At 36.2% G+C, this 22,558-nt stretch overlaps 1 protein-coding gene across 1 annotated transcript in view; it reads left to right on the top strand.

Annotated features, from left to right (window-relative positions):
- Gmd (GDP-mannose 4,6 dehydratase) overlaps nt 1–22,558 on the top strand; it is a 133,501-nt gene that overhangs the window by 35,390 nt on the left and 75,553 nt on the right. The window contains exons 4-6 of the mRNA XM_090397715.1: nt 9,465–9,657; nt 14,248–14,352; nt 19,814–19,941. Of these exons, the coding sequence (XP_090253841.1) occupies nt 9,465–9,657; nt 14,248–14,352; nt 19,814–19,941 (426 nt within the window). The remainder of the gene's footprint in view (nt 1–9,464; nt 9,658–14,247; nt 14,353–19,813; nt 19,942–22,558) is intronic.

Below are 22,558 nucleotides of genomic sequence, written 5' to 3'. Positions count from 1 at the left end.
TATAAAGCAAAAGTAACTTGTCATAATTAAGCCAGGGATAATTATCGTCCTGCTGCACCAAGTATGACAAGGATGCATGTTCTCACAACACTTCACAACATAAAAGTAGCTGTATTCGAGGTTTAAGTAGAGAGCAGTTGTGTCTTGTGTGAGAAAACTTGATCCATTAGAAGAGGCCCATTTCACACTGTATCATCATCTTCTAACATGAGGAGGAGTTCTGCTGATACTATGATGAGGACTATGAGAGTAACTACTAGAATAATGTCTTTGTGGTGAGACGGGACCGTGATCTTCTGTTTCCTCCATAACCACCGCCACGACCATACCAACTACAGGTCAAGGTAAATTTGGAAAGCCAATCCAAGGCCTCATCTGTCACTTTGTGGGTATCTTGTAGGCCACCACCTTGAAATTGGTGCCTTGGGCAGTCATACACAACATATGAGTAATCGTCTGAGCCATAGGCGAACAATCACAACAAGGGTGATCTGACAGCACCATTTATGTAGAAGATAGCCACATCTGCCCTGACTAGTTCTGATCCTGTTTATGGATGACGAAATCTTCCTAGGAAGATCAAAACTAGACTGCAGAGCACAGGGATCTTCTACCAGGAAGCCATTTGTTGGGAGATTGTTGGGCCTATTCTCTCCATATGTCAGATATTGATGGCAGTGCAGCTGAAGAGAGTTTGTCCATGGACCCGAGAGGCTTTCTAGATTTGAGGCAAAGACTAGGTGGATTTATAAGAGTCTGGTGTAGGGGTAGGCGTGGGTTGCTCATTGCTTTATTAAATTTCTTAATCGAGGCTTGTCTTCTCCGTATGTGTGGTGGAGCAATGTTGGATAGAACAGGCAGCCAGGAGAGAGGGGTGCTTATCACTGTCCCACTAATTGTGCACATGGTAGAGTTCAGCTGGGTGTTTATAATGTTAGTGTGTGTACTTCTTTCCCAGACAGGGGCACAGTATTCTGCTGCAGAGAATGTGAGGGCTAATTCAGACGACCTTAGGACTTCTGCACCACAATCCCAGGTTGTTCCAGCAAGCCTTGAAATTATGTTATTTCTAGTTTTAATTTTATTGGAGAGGTTGATGATATGCCTTTTATAGGTTAGGTTTCTGTCCAGGCTCACTCCAAGGTATTTTGGGTGAGGCTCATGTTCTACCATTTTTCCACAGAAGGAAGGGTTGAGTTGTCGATTCGCCTGTGCATTGTACAGGTGAAATACCAAGGACGCTATTTTCGTTGGATTTGGCTTCAAGTACCACTGCTTGAAGTACTCTTCCAGGGTGCTCAGGTCTGTATTCAAGGGTGATTCTAGGTTGGTAAAGAAGGTGGATTGATGTAAGATTGCTAAGTCATCGGCGTACATATACGTGCTTGATCTGGTGTGAGGTAGATCATACACATACATGTTAAAAAGAATAGGGGAGAACACAGAGCCCTGAGGAAGACCGTTGTGAGTAATCTGGCCCTGCTCTTTTTTCTGCCAATATGAACCAGGATCTTTCTGTTGGATTCATAGATTCAAATAGATTCAAAATATTGTAGAGTTTTTTTACACTTTATAATATTTCCTGGTTTTAGGAGGAGGCCCCTGAATTAATATTAATACTCACTATATTAATAAGGCATAATCTCTTTCCTCTATTTTTAAACACTATAGTTACACAGGTAATATCTAATACATTTCACAAAGTAGTTAATTTACATTCAAAGAACATTTATACATTATATTGTATTTTTTATATTATTTTGATTTGTCACACTTATAAACTAGTTAACTAAATTAACTTATTGTGCGAGATTTTACAACCATATGACAGATTGATGTATAGACTGCAGAATATGGAATTGACAGAATGGATTGAAGATTGGCTTTTTGAAAGATACCAACAACTTCTGTGTGATGTCTCAGAAAAGGAAGGTGACAAGTGGCATGCCTCAGGATTCTGTTCTACATTTGTATTTTTTTATATTATTTTGATTTGTCACCCTTGGGTCCCTACTGTTTAACTTATTTGATAATTAATTTCATGGGGATCTTCAAATGTTTGTTGATGATGCAAAGTTAGGTACAATTATCAGTAGTGCTGATGTTAATTCTCTACAGAAGATTTTAATACACTTTCAACTTGGACAAATGAGTGAGGTTGCAGTTTTAATATTAATAAATGCAACATGTTATTCTTTGGGATTTTGACTATAAGCTTTCTAAGATTTAATGTAAAGATATGGAAGTCATTTTGCCTCTTACCTCACTTGAACTATTGTGTGCAGGTCTGGTCTCCTGGTTTCTGTTGTGATTTGGATACAGTGGAGAGAGTACAAAGGAGTGTGTCAAAAATGATCACATTATTGTGGAATACTGATTATGATGCAGATTGAGAATTCGTAGGCTACAGACGCAAACAGGAGAAAGAGAGATGATATGATAGAGCCTTACAGAATTTCAGTAGATGGAATTTTTCATTTTATGGAGGATTGGAAAAGGATGCGAGGGCATCCATGGCAGTTGAGAATGAATACTGTAAGCGGGGGGTTATATTTCTCTCATAGAGTGGTGCTTGATTGGAATACATTTTCATTGGATGTTATGTGTGCAAGTAGTGAGAATGAATTCAAAAATGGTATGAATTCATTCTCATACTCATATTCTCATACATGAATTCAGACCATACTAGTGCAAATAGTATGGTCTCCCTCAATGAGTTCCTGACTCCCTGGAGGTCTCTCTTAATAATAATAATAATATGATAGAAACCTTCAGGTTAGTTAAGGGATTCCATCAGATTAATACAGAAGTAATTATAAAAAGAGTGGATGTTAAAATGGGAAGAATGAGAGAGGCCTGGAAATTTTATACAACTTCCAGGGATGGCCTCTCATTCTTTCTCATTTTCATTCAGATGTGAATAGTAGACTTTTCGTGTGGAGAGTTGTTGGTGAGTGAAATGCATTGTGAGTGCAGAGATTGTAAATAACTTCAAAGTTCGTTATGATAGACATGTTGCTGGTTGAGTTGGCCTCCCATGATGAGTATTGATTACATGGAGGTTACCAAAATAATAATAATAAAAAAATATATATGTGCGATCATCTTCAGTTGGTCAGTTATTTATAGAATGTAATATTTTGGAGTCTATAAAATATAGATTTTTTTTTTTTTTATATAGTTTTCTGCTTCCTGGCACAGTTATAATATCAGACTTAAAAGATAACACATTTATTATTCCTTTTAGAAGTGAAATTATCTTTATCATTAAGTAGAGCTTTCTAATTCATTTACTGTTATATTCATTGGATAGCAAGAATTTACAGTAGTAGTAGTGGTGGGTTCATCTTGCAATTTGTTTTAATAAATATCTAAAAAAGAAAAAAACATCAGTACAGTAAATTGACCATTTATTCAACCTTCAATTATCATAAGCAAGTTCTGATAATCAAATTGACTATAGGTGTAGTAATAACTTTTTGTGAGTGGTAACCACATTAAAAAAAATGAATAATAAATATATAAGTTTTGTGATCATCTATCTATATTATTAAAATAATGACTTGTTCACCATGCAAATGTATCATTAGCATGTAATTACTAATTTGTTGATGAAGGGATAACTCTGTGCTATTCATCTAAATAAAGTTGCACATTAAGTAAGCACAGTTAAATATTTAATGCCTGGGGTTAATTATAGTATAGAAATATTTCAGTACAAATATGCTATACTGAGGATAGTTCATGATACTGACATATTTGTACTATAATCGTAGTCAATTAAATATTTAACTGATCTTAGCATGTAACATTATTTAAATAATGTCTAGAATATTGGGTTCACAGTTAATGCTTCGACATTAAATTTTTATAAGTGCATAACTCGTTTATCAAGTCTTTATTTTAATTGCTACAGCTTTATTTTGCATGGGATCATTTAAAACTAATAATTAAATGAAATGTTGTTGTTAATAGTCAAATTTTAATTATTTTTACTGAAACAATACATGAAAGAAACAGATGTGTGCAAATGCCAACAGTCATGTTAACTACAATTCTGTAATTTTTTCCTCAGTGTGGTTCCACACCATGAGCTTGTAGGATCATTTTAAGTGCTTTTGATGGGAAAAGCTTATTATGAGAGAGCCAAAAAGTTGCTGATACTTTTGAAAGTTCTTATTCCATTGAACTTCTCAGGAGATACTGTCCGACTACAGATCCGAGACCCTCGGCTGACAATGTGCTAAGAAGAGTTAATTCATGTTGAAGGAGAGAAAGGAATAAGGCTATGTACAAATTCGTTACCAATTTTTATATTTTCACATAATTACGTAAAAGTTTCCAACTGTAGTACAAGCAAAATAGTTACCACTTTAAAAACTTGAATTTTCATATGCTTACTAAATAACTTAAGGAAGTTACAACATACGATAGAATATACATTAAATTAAACTTTAATATATTTCCAATATTTTGGCAACGTCACGTTGCCATTATCAAAGGAACTTACAGTAAAGGCGCGTGGCACGCAGGCACTAAACACAGTAAATGAGAAATGAAGTTGAGAAGCTATGGTTTCCCTAAAAGTCCTGATGGTGTACCCCCCCAAGTGGGCTATGTAGGTATTCTTGGCTGTTGGGCTGAAGGTCTCCTGATGTAAGCCTCCCAAATTTGGGACAGTCTCATGCAACCAAATTTGTTGAGGTTTGGCATGTTTCTTAGGGCTGAGGCTGATTCCATGAATAGTCTTTCAAATTAGAACTTGCTGCAGTGTATTATTGTGGCTTTCTTCCACTGTATTCTGTGGTGTGTATCCAGAGCATGGTCTGCAAGACCAGAGTGGCTGTACTGGTGAAACTGGATGTAGTCCTTGTGTTCTGATATTTGCTGTCCTGCTTGTTTGGTCAAAGTAAGACAACTTACAGCTGCAAGGGACCTGGTATACACCAGGTAGGTCTAGGGGGAGTGGTTGGTCTTTAGTGGAGCAGATAAGGGATGCCAATTTTCTATATGGTCTGTAACAAGAGATTAAGTCATGTTTTTTTAAGATTTTTGTAATTTTTTCCGAGGTGCCTCAATGTAAGGAATGGCGATGGATTTAGAGTAATCTTTGTTGTGAGGGGGACAGGTTGTGGTTTACTGGTTTCAATATTTTTTCGATTTTTTGGGGAGGGTAGCCATTGGCTGAGAAAGTGTTGAGGATGTGATTTAGTTCATTGGTTAGGACATTGTCATTTGAACAGATTAATTTAGCCCTGTTGTATAGTGTCTTAACAACTCCATATTGTTGTGAGGGGGGGGGGAGGGATGGTGGGATTGTTGGTGAATGTATCTGCCTATATGGGTGGGTTTTCTATAAACTGAGTAAACTGAGAAAACCAAGGTTCGATTAGGCTGGCTTATGACTAGTGTGTCTAGGAAAGAGAGGCTGCTGTTTTCCTCTTTTTCCAGGATGAACTTAATTCTGGGGTGTTGGTTGTTTAAGTGTTAAGAAGGAGAGAAGTGTATCAGAGCCATGTGGCCAAATAGCAAACACATCATCAATGCAGCGAAGCCATATGGTTGGTTTTTGTGTGGCAGAGTTTAAGGTTTTTTCTTCAAAGGTCTCCATAAAGAAATTAGCCAAGAGTGGGGAGAGTAGTGAATCCATGGCTGTCCCCTCTATTTGTTTGTAGAATTTTCTCTGCCAAACAAAATAGCCTGAGTTCATTGTGAACTGAAATAGGGCTGAGATATCGGGAGGAAATTTAGCTTGAATTAGTTCTAAGGTTTTCTTGAGTGGTACATTTGTGAATAAGGAGGAGACGTCAAAACTGACCATTATGTCTGTCTGTTGGAGTATCAGGTTTTCTATGCTGGCTTTGAAGTGGGCTGAGATTTTTATGTGTGATGGTGTGTTGCCAGTATAGTGTGTGAGCACATTGGCCAAATGTTTAGCTAATTTGTATGTGGGGGAATCTGTGCCATCCACTATTGGATGTAATGGCACATTTTCTTTATGCATTTTTGGGAGTCCATATATTCACTGGGGTGGTGAGTAGCCCGTTCTGATAATAGAGCATTAAGCTTGCCTGTGTAGTCCGTTTGTTCGAGTACTATGGTGGCATTTCCTTTATCCACTTTGGTGATTATTATTTCTTTGTTTTTTCTCATTTCCTGTAGCGCTTTATATTCTTTCTTGGATATGTTGGTTTTTGGTGGTCTTACTTTGGAGAGAACAACATAAGCTACATCCAGTCTGATATTGTTGGCGATGTGGTTTTGAAGGTGGCGGATCCCGTCGTTCAATTTGGATCATAATGTCCTCGACCGGTATTTTCCGGGGAGCAGTGGTGAAGTTGTCGCCATGTGAAAGCGTGTTGAGTGCTTCAGGCTTCAGAGTAACTGAAGAAAGGTTGATTACTGTGTTGGTTGGAGGTTTTGGTTCGGAGGTCGAGTTCTTTTTTAATTTCTCAAATTTTTTGATATGTCGACCCCTTATTTTCTCGAATTCTTTATCCGCCATTGTGCACGAGACGTCATGTAAAATTGACCAAAGCTCGTGATTTAACATGCTAGAAAGCTCTCGTTCCAGCACCTGAATAGCTGTGTAAGCGTCAGCTAGGAGAATGCATGTGGTGGAAATTTGTTCTCGTAGCAGAGCCTAGCTCGCATGGTTATAAATTTGGAGAGCCTTTTGTGTAAAGAAACGGTGCTTGAATTTAACAAAATTTGGGATTACCTGATTATCCTGGCACGTTTTAGGAATGTCAGACGATTCAGTTGTCTTGATTGCTTTAGCTTCATTTTACTATATTGGCAGTAAATTCCAAACCGCATTGCCAACAATATCAGACTGGATATAGCTTGTGTTCTCTCCAAAGCAAGATCACCAAAAACCAACATATCCAAGAAAGAATATAAAGTGCTACAGGAAATGAGAAAAAACAAAGAAATAATAATCACCAAAGCAGATAAAGGAAATGCCACCATAGTACTCAACCAAACGGACTACACAGGCAAGCTTAATGCTCTATTATTAGATCAGGCTACTTACCTCCCCATTAAATACAATCCCACCAACTCACAAATTAGAAAACTCCACAGGCTCCTTAAGAAGGTCACTAATTGGCCTTTAGAAGTTACTAACAAATTAAAAACATATAATTCTATACCCCCCCCCCCTGTATATATGGACTCCCAAAAATACATAAAGAAAATGTACCATTACGTCCTGGATGGCACTGATACAAATTAGCTAAACATTTGGCCAAAGCGCTCACATACTATACTGGCAACACACCATCACACATAAAAAACTCAGCCCACTTCAAAGCCAGCGTAGAAAACCTGACACTCCAACAGACTGACATAACAGTCAGTTTTGACGTCTCCTCCTTATTCACAAATGTCCCACTCAGGGAAACCTTAGAGCCCATTCCAAGCTAAATTTCCTCCCGATATCTCGGTCCTATTTCAGTTCACAATGAACTCAGACTATTTTGTTTGGCAGGGAAAATTCTACAGACAGATAGAGGGGACAGCCATGGGTTCACCACTCTCCCCACCCTTGGCCGATTTCTTTATGGAGACCTTTGAAGAGAAAACCTTAAACTCAGCCCCCAAAAAACCAACCATATGGCTTCACTGCTTTAATGATGTGTTCACTATTTGGCCACATGGCTCTGATACCTTTCTCTCCTTAACACACTTAAACAACCAACACCCCAGAATTAAGTTCACCCCGGAAGCCTCCCTTTCCTAGACACACTAGTCACCTGCCAGCCTAATGGAACCTTGGTTTTCTCAGTTTATAGAAAATCCACCCATACAGGCAGATACATTCACCAACAATCTCACTATTCCCCCCCTCACAACAATATGGAGTTGTTAAGACACTATAAAACAGTGCTAAACTAATCTGTTCAAACAACAATGCCCTAACCAATGAACTAAATCACATCCTCAACACTCTCAGCCAATGGCTACCCTCCCAAAAAAATCGAAAAAATATTGAAAAACCAGTATACCACAACCTGTCCCCTCACAACAAGGATTACTCTAAATCCATCACCGTTCCCTACATCCGAGGCACCTCGGAAAAAATTACAAACATCTTAAAAAAACATGACTTAACCTCTTGTTACAGACCATATAGAAAATTGGCATTCCCTTATCCGCTCCACTAAAAACCAACCACTCCCCCTAGACTTATCTTGTGTATACCAGGTCCCTTGCATTGCAGCTGTGAGTTGTCCTACTTTGGCTGAACAGGCAGGACAGCGAATATCAGAATTTCAGTACACAAGAACTACATCCGGTTTCACCAGTATAGCCACTCTGGTCTTGCTGACCATGCTCTGGATACATGCCACAGAATACAGTGGAAGAAAGCCACAATAATACACTGTGGCAAGTTCAAATTTGAAAGACTATTCATGGAATCAGCCTCAGCCCTAAGAAACATGGCAAACCCCAACAAATATGGTTGCATGAGACTGCCCCAAATTTGGGGGGCTTACATCAGGAGACCTTCAGCCCAACGGCCAAAAATACCTACATTGCCCATTGGGGGGGGGGGGGGGGGGAATGGGGGGCACCATCAGGACGTTTAGGAAAACCATAGCTTCATTTACTGTTTCGTGCCTGCGTGCACGTATCTTTACTCTAAGTTCCTTTGAAGATGGCAACGTGATGTTGCCGAAATATTGGAAATATATTAAAGTTTAATTTAATGTATATTCTATTGTATGTTGTAATTTCCTTAAGTTATTTAGTAAGCATCTGTAACCAACGTCTAAGCCTTCCTACGAGAATTAGAATTTTCATGAAAGAAAAGCTAATTTTCCAACTTATAATAATAAACACTCATTCACAAAACGCATTGATTACCCTATTATTGGAATGGATTCACCTTCTTCTGACATGTGCAGAAGTGTTGAGGGTTTTTGCATCTGTGGACGCACAGTACTTTTCCCATAATTTCATTTTAGTAAGCTTTGTGCTATAACAGATTTCTTTGCACTTCACAGGTTTGCTGTGGTAGGCAATAACTTTATTGAGTTTCTCTAACAACTTAGAAAATATTTAATTTTTAAAGAATGAGTTCCAAGTAACTCAAAGTGCAAAATCAAGTAGTTTAAATGAAGTATAAAAACCGGGAAAATACACCATATATTGGTAAATAAATTATCTTTGAGTTTGTATGATCACATAACTGACAGAATTGGGAAATTGAGATGACATCCTCTTACTAGATGAATGAAGGGATCTAAATAAAGTTCAACTTATTTAATTTTTGGAACATTAAAATTTACATAATTTTCGTTGATTATGCCACATTTTAGCATAACTGAAATAGTTATTTTAAAAGGTGGCTTATGTTTGTTATTATATTTTATATGTACAACCAAGAGGTACTGTTGCGCTTTCATTACTTCCTTGAAATTATATTTTCTGATTTAAATATATTGCATTTTTTATAGGTTTCCTTTGACCTCAGTGAATATACAGCTAATGTTGATGCCCTTGGCACTCTGCGGGTTTTAGATGCCATACGCACATGCAGGTTAGATAAAACTGTGAGATTTTATCAAGCTTCTACAAGTGAGTTATTTGGAAAAGTTCAAGAAATACCTCAAAAAGAAACAACTCCTTTCTATCCTCGATCTCCTTATGGTAATATATATTAAAGGAAATTGTACCTTGCTATATTTAAATCTAAACTGTAGTTAATACACATTTGTTTATAAACAGATATAGACTTCAGGTTTGCTGTAAGTCAAAACAATAGTATAATTTTTACAATGGAACTGTTGTGGGTTTTACCAGAAACCTTTCATGCAAACCCTTTCTGTTTTTGTTTGCAGGAAACATATTTAAAACCCATTTAGGACCCTACCTGAAGGAATTTCACTGTTGTACTTAAAGACAGAGCTGAAGGTGGTTCTGCTCATGGTAAAGTAACTATCCTGGTGTGCAGTCATACTTCTTTCCAACATATTCAACCTTAATACTGCTCTGGAAGTAGTAGCAGTTTACCTATTCATGGGATTTCTTATTACAGTATGTTCAATTTATGTACCACCAGGTACTGAGTTAAATGAAATCGATCTTGATACCTTACCTGAGCCCATATTTCTTATGTGTGACTCTAATGGACACCTCTGTGGGGGTAGTGTGATGACCATCACAAATGGATGAGGTTGTTTCATTGAGTGAATGCTTGAGAATCATGACTTCTCCATTCTTAATATTACAATCAATACCTTTTTTCTATATGCCTATTTGCTTGTATTTTGCAATTGATCTTACAGTCCGCTTCCCTGCCATTTTTCCAGTGCTCGTGGGATGCTGAAGACAACATCTACGGAAGCAATGATTTTCCTGTTATGTGCACAAAGTCTTCACATGAACCATGGCCTCCTACACGTATTTCCATATTGAAAATGGACCAGGCCAACTGGAATACTTTTTCCCATCTTGCAAAATTTAATGCTGATACATAAAATCAGTGAAGCAGCCAAGTATTGTATGCCCACAGTTCATAGAACCCGGTTTGGCAGATTGCCAAGAATAGTCAACTCATGCTGAAGGGAAGAAAGAAATAAAAGATATACTAATTGGTCACCAACAAGTGAAATCAAGTGCTTTTTATGTAAAATTTTCCAACTGTTATAGAAGCAAAATAGATACCACTTTAAAAACTACAATGTTCATAAAAGAAAAGTTAATTTTCTGACATGTAATAATAAATAACCCATCCCCCAAGAAGGATTGATTACCCTATTATTGGAATGGATTCTCCTTCTTCTGATATGCACACACGTGTCGAAGGATCTTGCATTTGTGGGCATACAGTATATCACAGATTGTATTGTCCAGGCAGCAACAGCCTTAATTCCAAAAATTTCAACTCTGTCCAAAGCCTTGGTGGAACTCAGAGTGCCAGGCAGCCAAAAAAGATCAACAAGGAGCATGGAGTATCATTTTCCAGTAATTTGCACAAAGTCTTCACGTGAATCATGCTCATCATACCTAATAGCTTTTAAGCATGCTCAGGCCATAGCATGTTATGTGAGACATCGGAGTCAAAAACAATCTTGAATCCAATTTACCTCATCAATTAATCAAACAACCAGTGCAAACATTCTATGGGTAAAATCCAGAAAATGAAAGGTTGATACAGAACACATTTGTCTACCTTAGACTATAATAGATGTGTTGTTTAGAAATACACTTTTATTAATACAAACCAGTATTTTACAAATAAACATTTATTAAAACCTACGAGTTTCGCCAGCAAACTGTCTGGCTTTTTCAAGGTATTACGGAGATATGAAAGTAAATGCAAATTAAAAGGAACATAAAAAACGTTGTAAACCAAACTAGTATCTATGGTTACACGTTTCGTGTGACAAAGATGGCTTATTGTTCTTATTCATTATCACGCATGCGTGTTTGTTGTAGACTTGTAATGTGATTACTGGCTAGCTGTAGTTCAGATTGATTGAGAGAGAGGATCAAGTTTTTCCACGAACTGTTGAGAATTATACCCTGATTTCTGTTGAGGTTTCCGCCGGTTATTAGTACTATTGTGGCTTCCTTAAATACACGATGCCTGTAGTCGTCATCGAGATATGCCATGGAGCTGTTTTGCCAATCTATCGTGTGGTTAGACGTGCAGAAATGATGTGCTAAGCCGGAAGAAATGCTTCTGTTGTGGTTTACATCACCAACATGTTCTTTTTGTCTAATTTCTAAACTTTGTGAAGTTTGTCCAATGTAGGCAAGACCACAGGAGCAGGGAATGTAATATACTCCTGGATATTTGTAGAACGGAACTTTATCTTTTGGAGATCCTAAAACTTGTCTGATGTTGGTGGTTGGTTTGAAGACCACTCTGATGTTGTTGGCTCTTAGTATTCTTGCTATTTGATAAGAAATTGACTTGATGAAAGGTATCACTACAGTAGAAACGTGCTGACGGTGGGATTCTTCTTGTCTGGGGTTGTCATTGTATAGATATTTTTTGATGATGTTTTGAGGGTATCCATTTTGTGATAATGTGTTGGCTATTAGTGAGAGTTCATTCTGTGTATCCTCCTCTTCTGATATAAACTTTTTGGCTCTATGTTTCAACATGTGGATAATACTCAGTTTGTGTGACTTGTGATGGTTTGAAGTATAGTGAAGATATCTTCCAGTATCTGTGGGCTTTCTGTAAATGGATAATTTGACACTGTTAGGTTGTTTTTTTATCAAAATATCTAAAAAATGCAGTTGGTTGTTGTTTTCTACTTCCAGAGTGAATTTTATCTTGCTATGTATTGAGTTGATTTTATCCACAAACGATTTAAGGTTGTCTAAGCTGTCTTGCCATATGATGAATATATCATCCACATATCTCCACCATGTAGATGGTTTCGGAGAGATTGCAGAGAGAATTTCTTTTTCAAGTTTTTCCATGAAAAGGTCTGCACAAGATGGTGATAGTGGGCTTCCCATTGCTAGGCCTTCTAATTGTTGGTATATGGTGTTGTTAACTTTGAAGAAATTAGATTGAAGGCAGTGTCTAAACATCTGTGTGATGTCTAGAGGATAGAGGTCTTGGATGATGTTTATTACCTCTTCTTCTGGAACATTGGTGAAAAGGGATACAACATCTAGGCTGGCTAGCATGTCAGTTGGTGCAATCGTAATGGCTTGGAGTTTATTTACAAAATGTTGACTATTCTTGATATAGGATTCTGATGATCGTATTTTATTATTTAATAAGTTTGCAAGATGTTTTGCCAAAAAGTAGGTTGGTGATGATCTTCCATCAACTATTGGACGGAGAGGTATATCCTGTTTATGTATTTTAGGTGTTCCATATAGTCTTGGGGTGATAGGATGTGAGGATTTTAGTGTTCTCTTCACTTCTTCTGGCCAATTGTTACAATTTCTGATTAGTTGGTTTGTTTCATTATGATTTTTAATTGTGGGGTCTCTGTCTAGGATTTTATAAGTTGAGGTGTCTGATAGTAATACGTTTAACTTATCATAATAATCTTTAGAGTTGAGGATAACTGTAGAATTTCCTTTATCAGCTTTTGTAATAATGATATCTTTATTTTTCTTCAAGTTGAGAATTGCCTTTCTTTCATAAGGAGACATGTTGAGAACAGGTTGTTTTGCTTTGGCTAGGATTATTGTACTTTTGAATCTAATAGTGTCTGCAACGTTTTTTGGTAGTGGATATAGGCCTTTTTCAATTCCACACATAAAATCCATTTTAGGAATGTTTTTGGGTGTAATCGCAAAATTAAAACCTTTTTTTAGAATATCAGATTCATTTCTTGTGAGGTTATGATTTGACAAATTGAAAATCACTTTGTCATCCGGGAGGTTGTTTTGTGTCCGATATTTTTTCTTGTAAAGTTCGCTGAATTTTCTAATTTGTTTATCCTTATAAAGTTTGAAAGTTTTTTCGTAATTGCGTTGTATCATTTGGTATAGTTGATTCCATATGGTGTATTCTACGTTGTTGGAAATTTCATAAAAAAACGACCAAAAATGTATACCTTAGATGTGTTGTTTTTTTTTTGCCTGAATCTCAGCAGCAACATCATATCCTGTTGAATTTTTAATATTGAAAGCAATAAGAGAAAGCAGCTAAATTTTTCTACCAGTGGTCTTGAGCTGTACAATCAGCCATTTGTTAAGAAGGAACTAAAAAAGAACTCTTTTACTGTTTCACCCTAGTGCAGTAGGTCCTGATGACACCCATTATGAAATGATGAAACATCTTCGATCATCTTGTATGAATCTCCTTCTCTTGCATTTAAGAACATTAGAAATATTTGTACTTAAAACTGAAATAAAATTTTTCACTTACTATTAGTTATGGTAAGTAAATGTAGAATATAATAATGTCAAAAAGTCTTACCTAGTGATCCCAAGCATTAGTATTAAACTAAAGCAAATTTCACTATAATAACCTCTACCTCCCACTGTAACTTAATTTTGCTTTGGTCCCTACATGTCTGGTGTAGTGAGGTTTTTTTTTCTTTTTTTTTTTTTCTTTTTTTTTCACTTGCCACTTTCTGTTTCAGATCACGGGTAGGATCTGAAACAGAAAATAAATCACTGACAAATCTTAAATTCATGAATTGAGGAAATTTTCTAAAATAATTTAAATTAATTTATTTTAAGCTTATGTTTTCACAATGTTAAAGTTTCTGTTTGTTGAGCTATTACATATAATTTTTTTTTCCTTTCCTTCAGGAGTAGCCAAGTTGTATGGATATTGGATAGTTGTGAATTATAGAGAAGCATATAATATGTATGCTGTCAATGGAATCCTCTTTAACCATGAAAGTGAAAGAAGAGGTAAATAATATACTTGCTTTCTGTTATTTTTGTTACAAAAAAGTTGTTATATGCAGATAGGATTAACTGTCCTCAGAGCATTAATCAGGTTTAAATGAGACCAAGTTACTTGACCATGATACACCCCTTAACATGCAAGAGAAAATTGTTTTAAAGCTCAAAAATGAGGTAATAAGAAACTGCCATCACCATTTTATCTTTCCTGCCTGCTTCAACAGGAATTTCAAAAGTTAATTTAAAGTCATTTGCATATATTATTACTATGATAAAGATAGGCTATTTTTCCGGCGACATAAATTAAGTTAAGGGGGATAGTAAATCCCGTATTATTTTACAGCTGGGTACGAAACTAAGAGTTTCATGTCGAAGAACTATCAGCGAATCTAAGCGAAATCCATCGAAATTCTTAGATTTTGATCTCCGAGTTTCATACCCGGCTGTAAAATAATACGGGATTTACTATCCCCCTTAACTTAATTTACGTCGATGACTTACGCTTGGACTCTCCAATAGTTCTTCGGCATGAAACTCTTAGATTTCGATAGATTTTGATCTCCGAGTTTCGTACCCGGCTGTAAAATAATACGGGATTTACTATCCCCCGTAACTTCATTTGCATATGTTATAGTGCCAAAAAAAAGTTTCCATAAAATGGTTGTCTCCACAGAGGGAATTAAGTGCTGCACATTCACCACATTTATGATGTGTTTTGAAGATGATGGTTGGAAATCCAGCAGAATATTATATATATATATATATATATATATATATTAATTTACAGTATGAATTTGTAATTACCATATTTTGTAGCAACATATTCACTGAATTAGTACAAGATAAACTGTGGGTTGATACTAAGATTTTTACCATATATAGTTCTCTTTTTCATCATATAGATCTTGAAAATAAATCACTGACAAATCTTAAATTCATGAATTGTGAGTGTTTAAATTTTTGTAACATGAGATAGGCAAGCATTGAAAGACATGTTTGTATTATGTAGAATTAAATAAATGAATATAATCAGGAAAAAAGTCCCTCTCCATAACCCATTTGGTTATGGAGAGGCACTTTTCCAGACAAAGGGCAGAGAAACTGCCCTTTGAAAAGATGTTGATGTGAATTCAGTCTAGAATGTAAAGAATCTTTATGAGGGTATTTTAATTGAAGGTGAGTTAGCTGGTTTCATGCAGATGTGCAGGTTTTTTCCCCCATGGAAACTTGGGTGTTTCATCTTGCAAAACAGACAAACCTATGTAATATACTAATTCTTACTAATTAAGGGAATTAATTTCAGTTATATGACATTAATGCCTCTTCTTCCATATAAAAGTTTTAAGAACATTACATGTAGTTGTACTGAAAACCGAAATAAAATTTTTGGAATAAAATTTTTCACTTAAGTGTTTAAATTAGAAAAATTCACACAATTCATGGAAAGCAATACAGATAACATTAATTTCTCTGTCACAATCAGTAATTGGGCATCTGGGATGCTAAGTTACTTGACCATTAGAGGCCATTAAGCCTAACATGAAAGGATAATGGGAATTAGGAGAGAGGGAGAGAAACTAGTCAAGGTTAACAAATGAAGAAACATGGGATTTTTAGGGCAGCTATGATGAAAAACACCAATATAATAAACTACCTTTTTAACCCTTTTTTGATATATATATATATATATATATATATATATATATAGCTAAGATGATTCACAATGTTAAAGTTTCTGTTTGTTGAGCTATTACATATAAATTTATAAATGATGATCAAATATATAGCTTGAGGCTATATAAAGTATATATAGCCTCAAGGAGTGTACAGGTTAATTGTGTTAGTACTACATAATTAATTTACATTATTACTAGCTTTCTAAAAACAATTTTCTTCCAAATTAATCTCTCATTTCTAGTTTCCTATAATTTGGCAATGTTACATTGTCATCATCAGGGTCACAAAAACAATGATATGTGCATGCAGGCACTAACACTGGGCAAATGAGGCTGAAGACAGTCAGGCCTAGAGTTCCTAAATGGCACCCTCTAGTGGGCTAGATCTGGTGGTCTTGGCCATTGGGCTGAAGATCTGAGGATAAGCTAATGTAACTTATCTGAGAATAAGTTACATTAGCTTATCCTCCAAATGAATTTGTTCAGCTGACTCCACACTATATCAACTTTGTATATTCTGTTATTTATGTGCAGATTTTATTTGCCATCTTGACTAAAAATTGTGTCTAAAATAAAATATTTTATTTGTCCTATAGTAGGATGGTTTGATGTAAAATCAGGTGCAAAACAAGGATATACACTATCTGCTTATTCATCTGTATGGATCACATTATGAAGGAAAGCAGCATTAAACCTGCTATTAAAATTGGAATTAGTCGACTCAACCCTTTATTTTATACAAATGATGTTATTTATACTCTTAAATAAATCCAGTACATGTCTTCAAGACTTTAAATAAGAACAAGTAAAATATTTCAGCTGTTCAGGTGCAGTTTTTAGTAATGTCAAACTCAATTGGAAGTGGGTAACAGAATATCCAAAGCTGGATGAGAAGATAGTTAAAAAATTTAAATGCAATAAGAGAAAAATTAGCCAAAACACTCAAATTGATTACCTGTTCGATCCAAAAAATTAGCTCAAACAGGTAATCAAGAAATAGAGACCACTGATATGAGAGTTTTGAGGAAATTAGGTGAGTGAACAGATAGCATCATTGTTAGAATCATGAAAAACGGAGATATTAGGAAGAGACTTGACATTGTCAGCATTCAAGAATGTGTAGAACATAGCTTATCTGAAACAGTTTGGTCACCTAAACAGAATGGGACAGAGAGAGAAAGTTTAGCAAAACAGATGTTTGTGACAGCAGTAAAAGCCTAAAGGAAGACTGTGATCAAGATTTATAAGTCCAAAACATAAGATCTGACTGTATTAAAATTCTGACAAATAACATTATAATTTGGAAAAAAATTGTTAATAAGAAGCAAGTAATAATGCCAACTAAATCATGTAGTACTCTCATAGTATTCTGTCTTTTACACTCCCTTGAAAGTACATATTATCAGCAATTTGATAATTATTACTGAAGATCAAAAAAAAAGTCAAGATTTAATGAAAGAAAACAGAAAATTCCAATTAATTTGCAGACTTAGGACAACAATAAGCACAGTTTATTGGAAAATAATGTTCCTTCAGTGCATGGTTCAAGGCATTTGGCTTTTGGCAGTTGGCTTTGACTACAATGTGTGTCCCACTTATTATGATTAATTGAAATCCAAAAAAACATCTTTGTAATCAATGGCCAACAAAGTACAGAGGATGATCGGTTAATGAACATAATCCGTTCAGAGACGATGTTCGCTACCTGATTTGTTCGTTAACCGATCATCGATTTACCATAGATTTTTATGGGAATGATTAATTCGTTCTGGAGACCCAAAAAAAAATAAATTATATAATTTCTTAGTACGTTTATTTATAAAAACAATAATACATACATACACAGTCTTGCATTTTCATCAGTCTTGTTTTTTTTTTCCTGTTTGTGGGGCGTTAAAGAATCTGTCCAATGTCAATTGCTTTTCTCTCTTCTTCAGGATTTTTCGGAAGTGATTAATAGCATTGTCATTGTAGAGATCCCCAAGCCTATTGACCTCAACCTGGTTTGGGTGCCATTCTAAGACCATTGTTCTGACATCCTCCCACTTCTTCAAAAGATGTTTAATAGCAGATGTCGGCATCCTCTTTCGTCTTCCTCTTTTTCAGAAGAAAACACATCTCGCTGAGTTTCTTGGTGTTCTTCATTCAAGAGTTCTTCTGTCGTCAGATTATTTTCATGTTCCATTATGAGCTCTTCAATGTCATCTTCACTCACCTCCAATTCCAGATCTCTAGTAGTTGTCACAATTTCATCCATAATTTCAGGGACATCATCTCCGTCTCCTTGAACTGCCATGCTTCAAAACACCGATGAAACAGCGCTTGAGTGTACAATTTCTTGAAACCTGCAATAACCTCCTGATTGATTGGCTGAATCAATGAAGTGGTATTTGGAGGCAGAAACTGAACTGTCAGCCAGGGAAAGTTTTCCAGCAAATTATCTTCAAGGTCTTTTGGGTGTCCTGGTGCATTGTCCAATAGCAACATTGCTTTCAATTGCAATTCATTGGTCCGAAGGTAATATGCTTGGGGCACAAACTTTAAACAGCCAGAGAGGAATACAGAGAGAAAAAGGGAGAAGCCAAGAGAGTTGTTACACAGGCAAAGGCCATGGCATATCAAGACCTTTATGATCAATTAGAAACAAAGGAAGGACTGAGAAAGTTTTATTGATTGGCAAAATGTTTCTCAGCCCTAAGAAACTCCCCAAACCTCGACAAATTTGGTTGTATGCGACTGCCCCATATTTGGGAGGCATACATCAGCAGACCTTCAGCCCAACAGCCAAGAACACCTACTTAGCCTGCCAGAGGGCACCATCAGGACTTCTAGGAGAACGATAGCTTCATATCTTCATTCTCAGTTACTGTGTTGTAGTGCCTGCATGCACGTGCCTTTTTTGTAAGTTCCTTTTGAAAATTGCAACGTGACGTTGCCGAAATATCGGAGATATTTATTAAAGTATAATTTAATTTATATTCGGATCTACGTTGTTCAATTCCCTAAGTAATTTAGAAATGCATAACCAACGTATAAGCCTGTCTACGAGATTCTTTTTTAATAATAAAAATTGTTCAAATGTTTAAAATCCCAAAGCAAGCAAAAGTATACATGTCTGTATATACTATGAGAATATAGTGTTTACTGTGAAATCATGTGATGCATGATCATGCAATGTTTTCTTGCATCTCTTTTTCACTTAGCTGCTTAACACAGGATATGTCTTGCTATCTCATATAAGATAAGAAGGCATAGTTGGCCAATTGGGTTGCATACCAGCAGGTTACAGGTTTGAATCTTGACATAAATGTTTGTAATTATCCTTAAGTGGGATATGAATTTCATTGCCTGGTGTTACACCTCCAGGTTGCTGGAGACCTGAAGTGGCTTGAAAGAGTTTTTTTTTTTTTTGCTTGGTCTCTACAGTGGGGCTGGCAGATTATGTAAAAAATCAAAATAAAAAATCCTTAGCCTATCCATGCCACTAATGTATTATGCTGTACAACCTGTCATGGGTGGAGTCTCATAAAAAATACACAAAAAAAGTTGATTAAAAATTTGGTGAACCTGAAAAAATAGAGTGCACAGTCTGTTTAACATCTTTTGCTTATTAACTCTTTGGCATTTTAAATGAAAACGATAACACATATGATACATTAAGTGGATATTTACTATATTCATATTAGAAAGTACATAAAAATGTTGTTTCTCCACAATCTAATTATTGACTGTGAATCAAATGTATGCTTTTATAATTACTGAAATTAAATATGCTGGCATTTTAATTTTAGGAGAGACTTTTGTTACTAGGAAGATTACTCGTTCTGTTGCCAAAATTCATCTTGGTGAACTAGAGTTTTTTGAACTTGGAAACCTCGATTCCCAAAGAGATTGGGGACATGCAAAAGATTATGTGGAGGTAGGGTGTATTAGGAAGTTTTGTTTATTCCTTTTTTATTTTACATGCATTTATAAGCACTATTAGAATTATTTTGTCTATCTCTGTCCTTACAAGTTATTCCAGGACACTAGATCACAGGATTTTAATGAAACATTTAAATTTTGAACCTCAGAAATATTTGTTATGCCATCTCAGTTTTCATTTGATCATACATAGAGCCACAAGATCTTCATCCTGCATTGGTAGCCAAGTTCTTGGAACTGATATTTGACAGTCAACTCAGTTTCCTTCCTCACATATATCAGTTATGAGACAAGCACTGTAAAGCAACGAACATTCTATGCACCCTATTTTCCACCTGCTAGGGTACTGACAAATGTTCTTTGCTTTGTTTCTGCAGGGTATTGATAAGATCAAACCTTGATTATAGGTCCCAAGTCTTTCTTCTGCCAGGGAGATTATGCTGCAATGGCTAGACTATTCACCATCAAACCCTCAGAATTGCAACTTTAGCAATTGCACATCATCTATTCTTAGTCAGTAAGTCAAAGCAAACTAATCACTTTTGTAGCTTCAGTGCCAACAGCTGTCTTTATTATGTGTAACTAAAATAAAATCCCTGCCAGAGTATCCCATATATTTAACTATCTTTCAACCACAGTGGGAAAATCTCTACAACACCGAACATACTACAATAAAATCCTTTAGTTTGCAGATAAAAAAGGTCTCCTGTAAGCTCTAAAAATAGCAATAGACAACATAGTTAAGATGCCACCAAACTCACTGGCAGTCATACATGTCAGCATATATAAGCTGATTTTGCACTTGTCTACTCACAGTCCAAAGTAGAAGGACCTAGTGGAATCCTGCTATTTTTCTAGATAGCATTATATTTGCACAAATCCCAATAGAGTGTAACAACTTTACAGAAAAATATATCTGATTCTACTGTTACTGAAGGTGCATTTATATATGAGGTCTGGCACAGAAAAAAACAGGACTGTGCCTGTATCTCTTTTTATTTAACAAATTGAGAAAATCAACTACGATCTCCTTCAAAATAGTTCCCTTCTGAGTTGACACACAGCTGCATACGATACTGCCAATGTTCAAAGCAATTCTGCGGATCATTTTCTGAAAGGCTCTTGAGGATCTCTATCATATTTACTTTCACATCTTCTACAAACAAAACATGGGTTCTTTTGAGCACCGACTTGATCTTTGGGAAGAGGTGGAAGTCACAGGGAGCCAGGTCTGGTGAGTACGGTGGGTGCTCAAGCACAATGATGTTGTGATTAGCTAAAAAAACTGCTTCACAGACAAAGCGTTGTGTGCTGTTGTATTGTCTTTGTGCAAAATCCAACTGTTTCTCCACAATTCTAGTCATTTTCTTCTCATGCATTCACATAGTTTCATCAAGACTTCAAGGTAATACTGCTGATTTACCATCTGGCCGCTGGGAATCCACTCTGCCATTACAATACTCTGGATATCGAAGAAAACAATCAACATGGCCTTGAACTTTGAACGACTCATGCTTGCTTTTTTTGGTCTTGGAGATGTTGCTGACTTCCACTGCATTGATTTTGCTTGGTGTTTGGATCATATGTAAATATCCAAGTTTCATCACAAGTAATTATCGAATTCTGCAAATCTGGTTTATCCTTAATGCATTGCAAAAGGTCCAAACACAGTTCTTTGCGACATTTTTTTTTTGTTCATCTGACAACATTTTTGCATAAACCTTTTTCATGTTCAATTCTTCCGTTAAAATGCATTGAACACTTCCCTGTCCAAACGAATTTTCTCAGCTACAGCTCAAACACCCAACCTTCTGTCTTTTCGAATCACATCTCATACTTTTTTAATGTTGGCATCGGTAACTGTTGTGCATGGGTGGCCTGGGCGATTATCATCTTTCATGCTTCTTTTTGCCTATCAAAAATCATTGGTGCCATTCAAAAACACGTGCACGAGACATGCACTCTTCACCATAAGCCTCGGTCAATAACTGAAAAGTTTCCGTCACGGATTTCTTCAGTTTCACAAGAAACTTGATGTTAACTCGCTGTTCACTCTTGCACTCCAACATTTTCCAACCAAGGGTAAGAAAACATCTGTATTTGAACATGCGTCCACTATTACTGAGTAAAGCGATGGAGTTGACCCTTGTCTCATGGTGACAGGTTAGAACATGCTCTATAACCATCTCTTTGACTCTCCTATCCCACTCTCTGTTCCCAAGCTATAGGGTTAATCTCTTTTGTGTTGGACCTCATATTCAGACTCACAAAGTTCTCTTCAGGCAATAAGAAGTCTTGAGCAACAGCAACATCTGGTGCTATAGGATGGTGCACCAAAAACTTCTCTCAAAATATTCATCATTAATTCAGGAGAGAGAGTGAGTGAGTGATCCAGTTAAGTGGTGATCACTATCTCTTAGAAATACTGTTTTTGCTTTGGGCCTCTACTATAGTACTTTTCTGTTGCTCTTCTACTTTCCCTCAAATCAATAAACACATGAGTATCTGTTGGTCAACATCCATTCACTGTGCAACTCTAAACACACCAAATGAACTTCTCATTCATACCTTCTATCTCTGAGACCTGGAACAATCTTCTCCGCATGATGTTT

This window comes from Typopeltis vanoorti, chromosome 9 (assembly GCF_054136105.1).
Source record: "Typopeltis vanoorti isolate ZY-2024b chromosome 9, IOZ_Tvanoo_1.0, whole genome shotgun sequence".
Taxonomy (NCBI): domain Eukaryota; kingdom Metazoa; phylum Arthropoda; class Arachnida; order Uropygi; family Thelyphonidae; genus Typopeltis; species Typopeltis vanoorti.
This window is presented reverse-complemented; position numbering and strand designations above follow the sequence as displayed.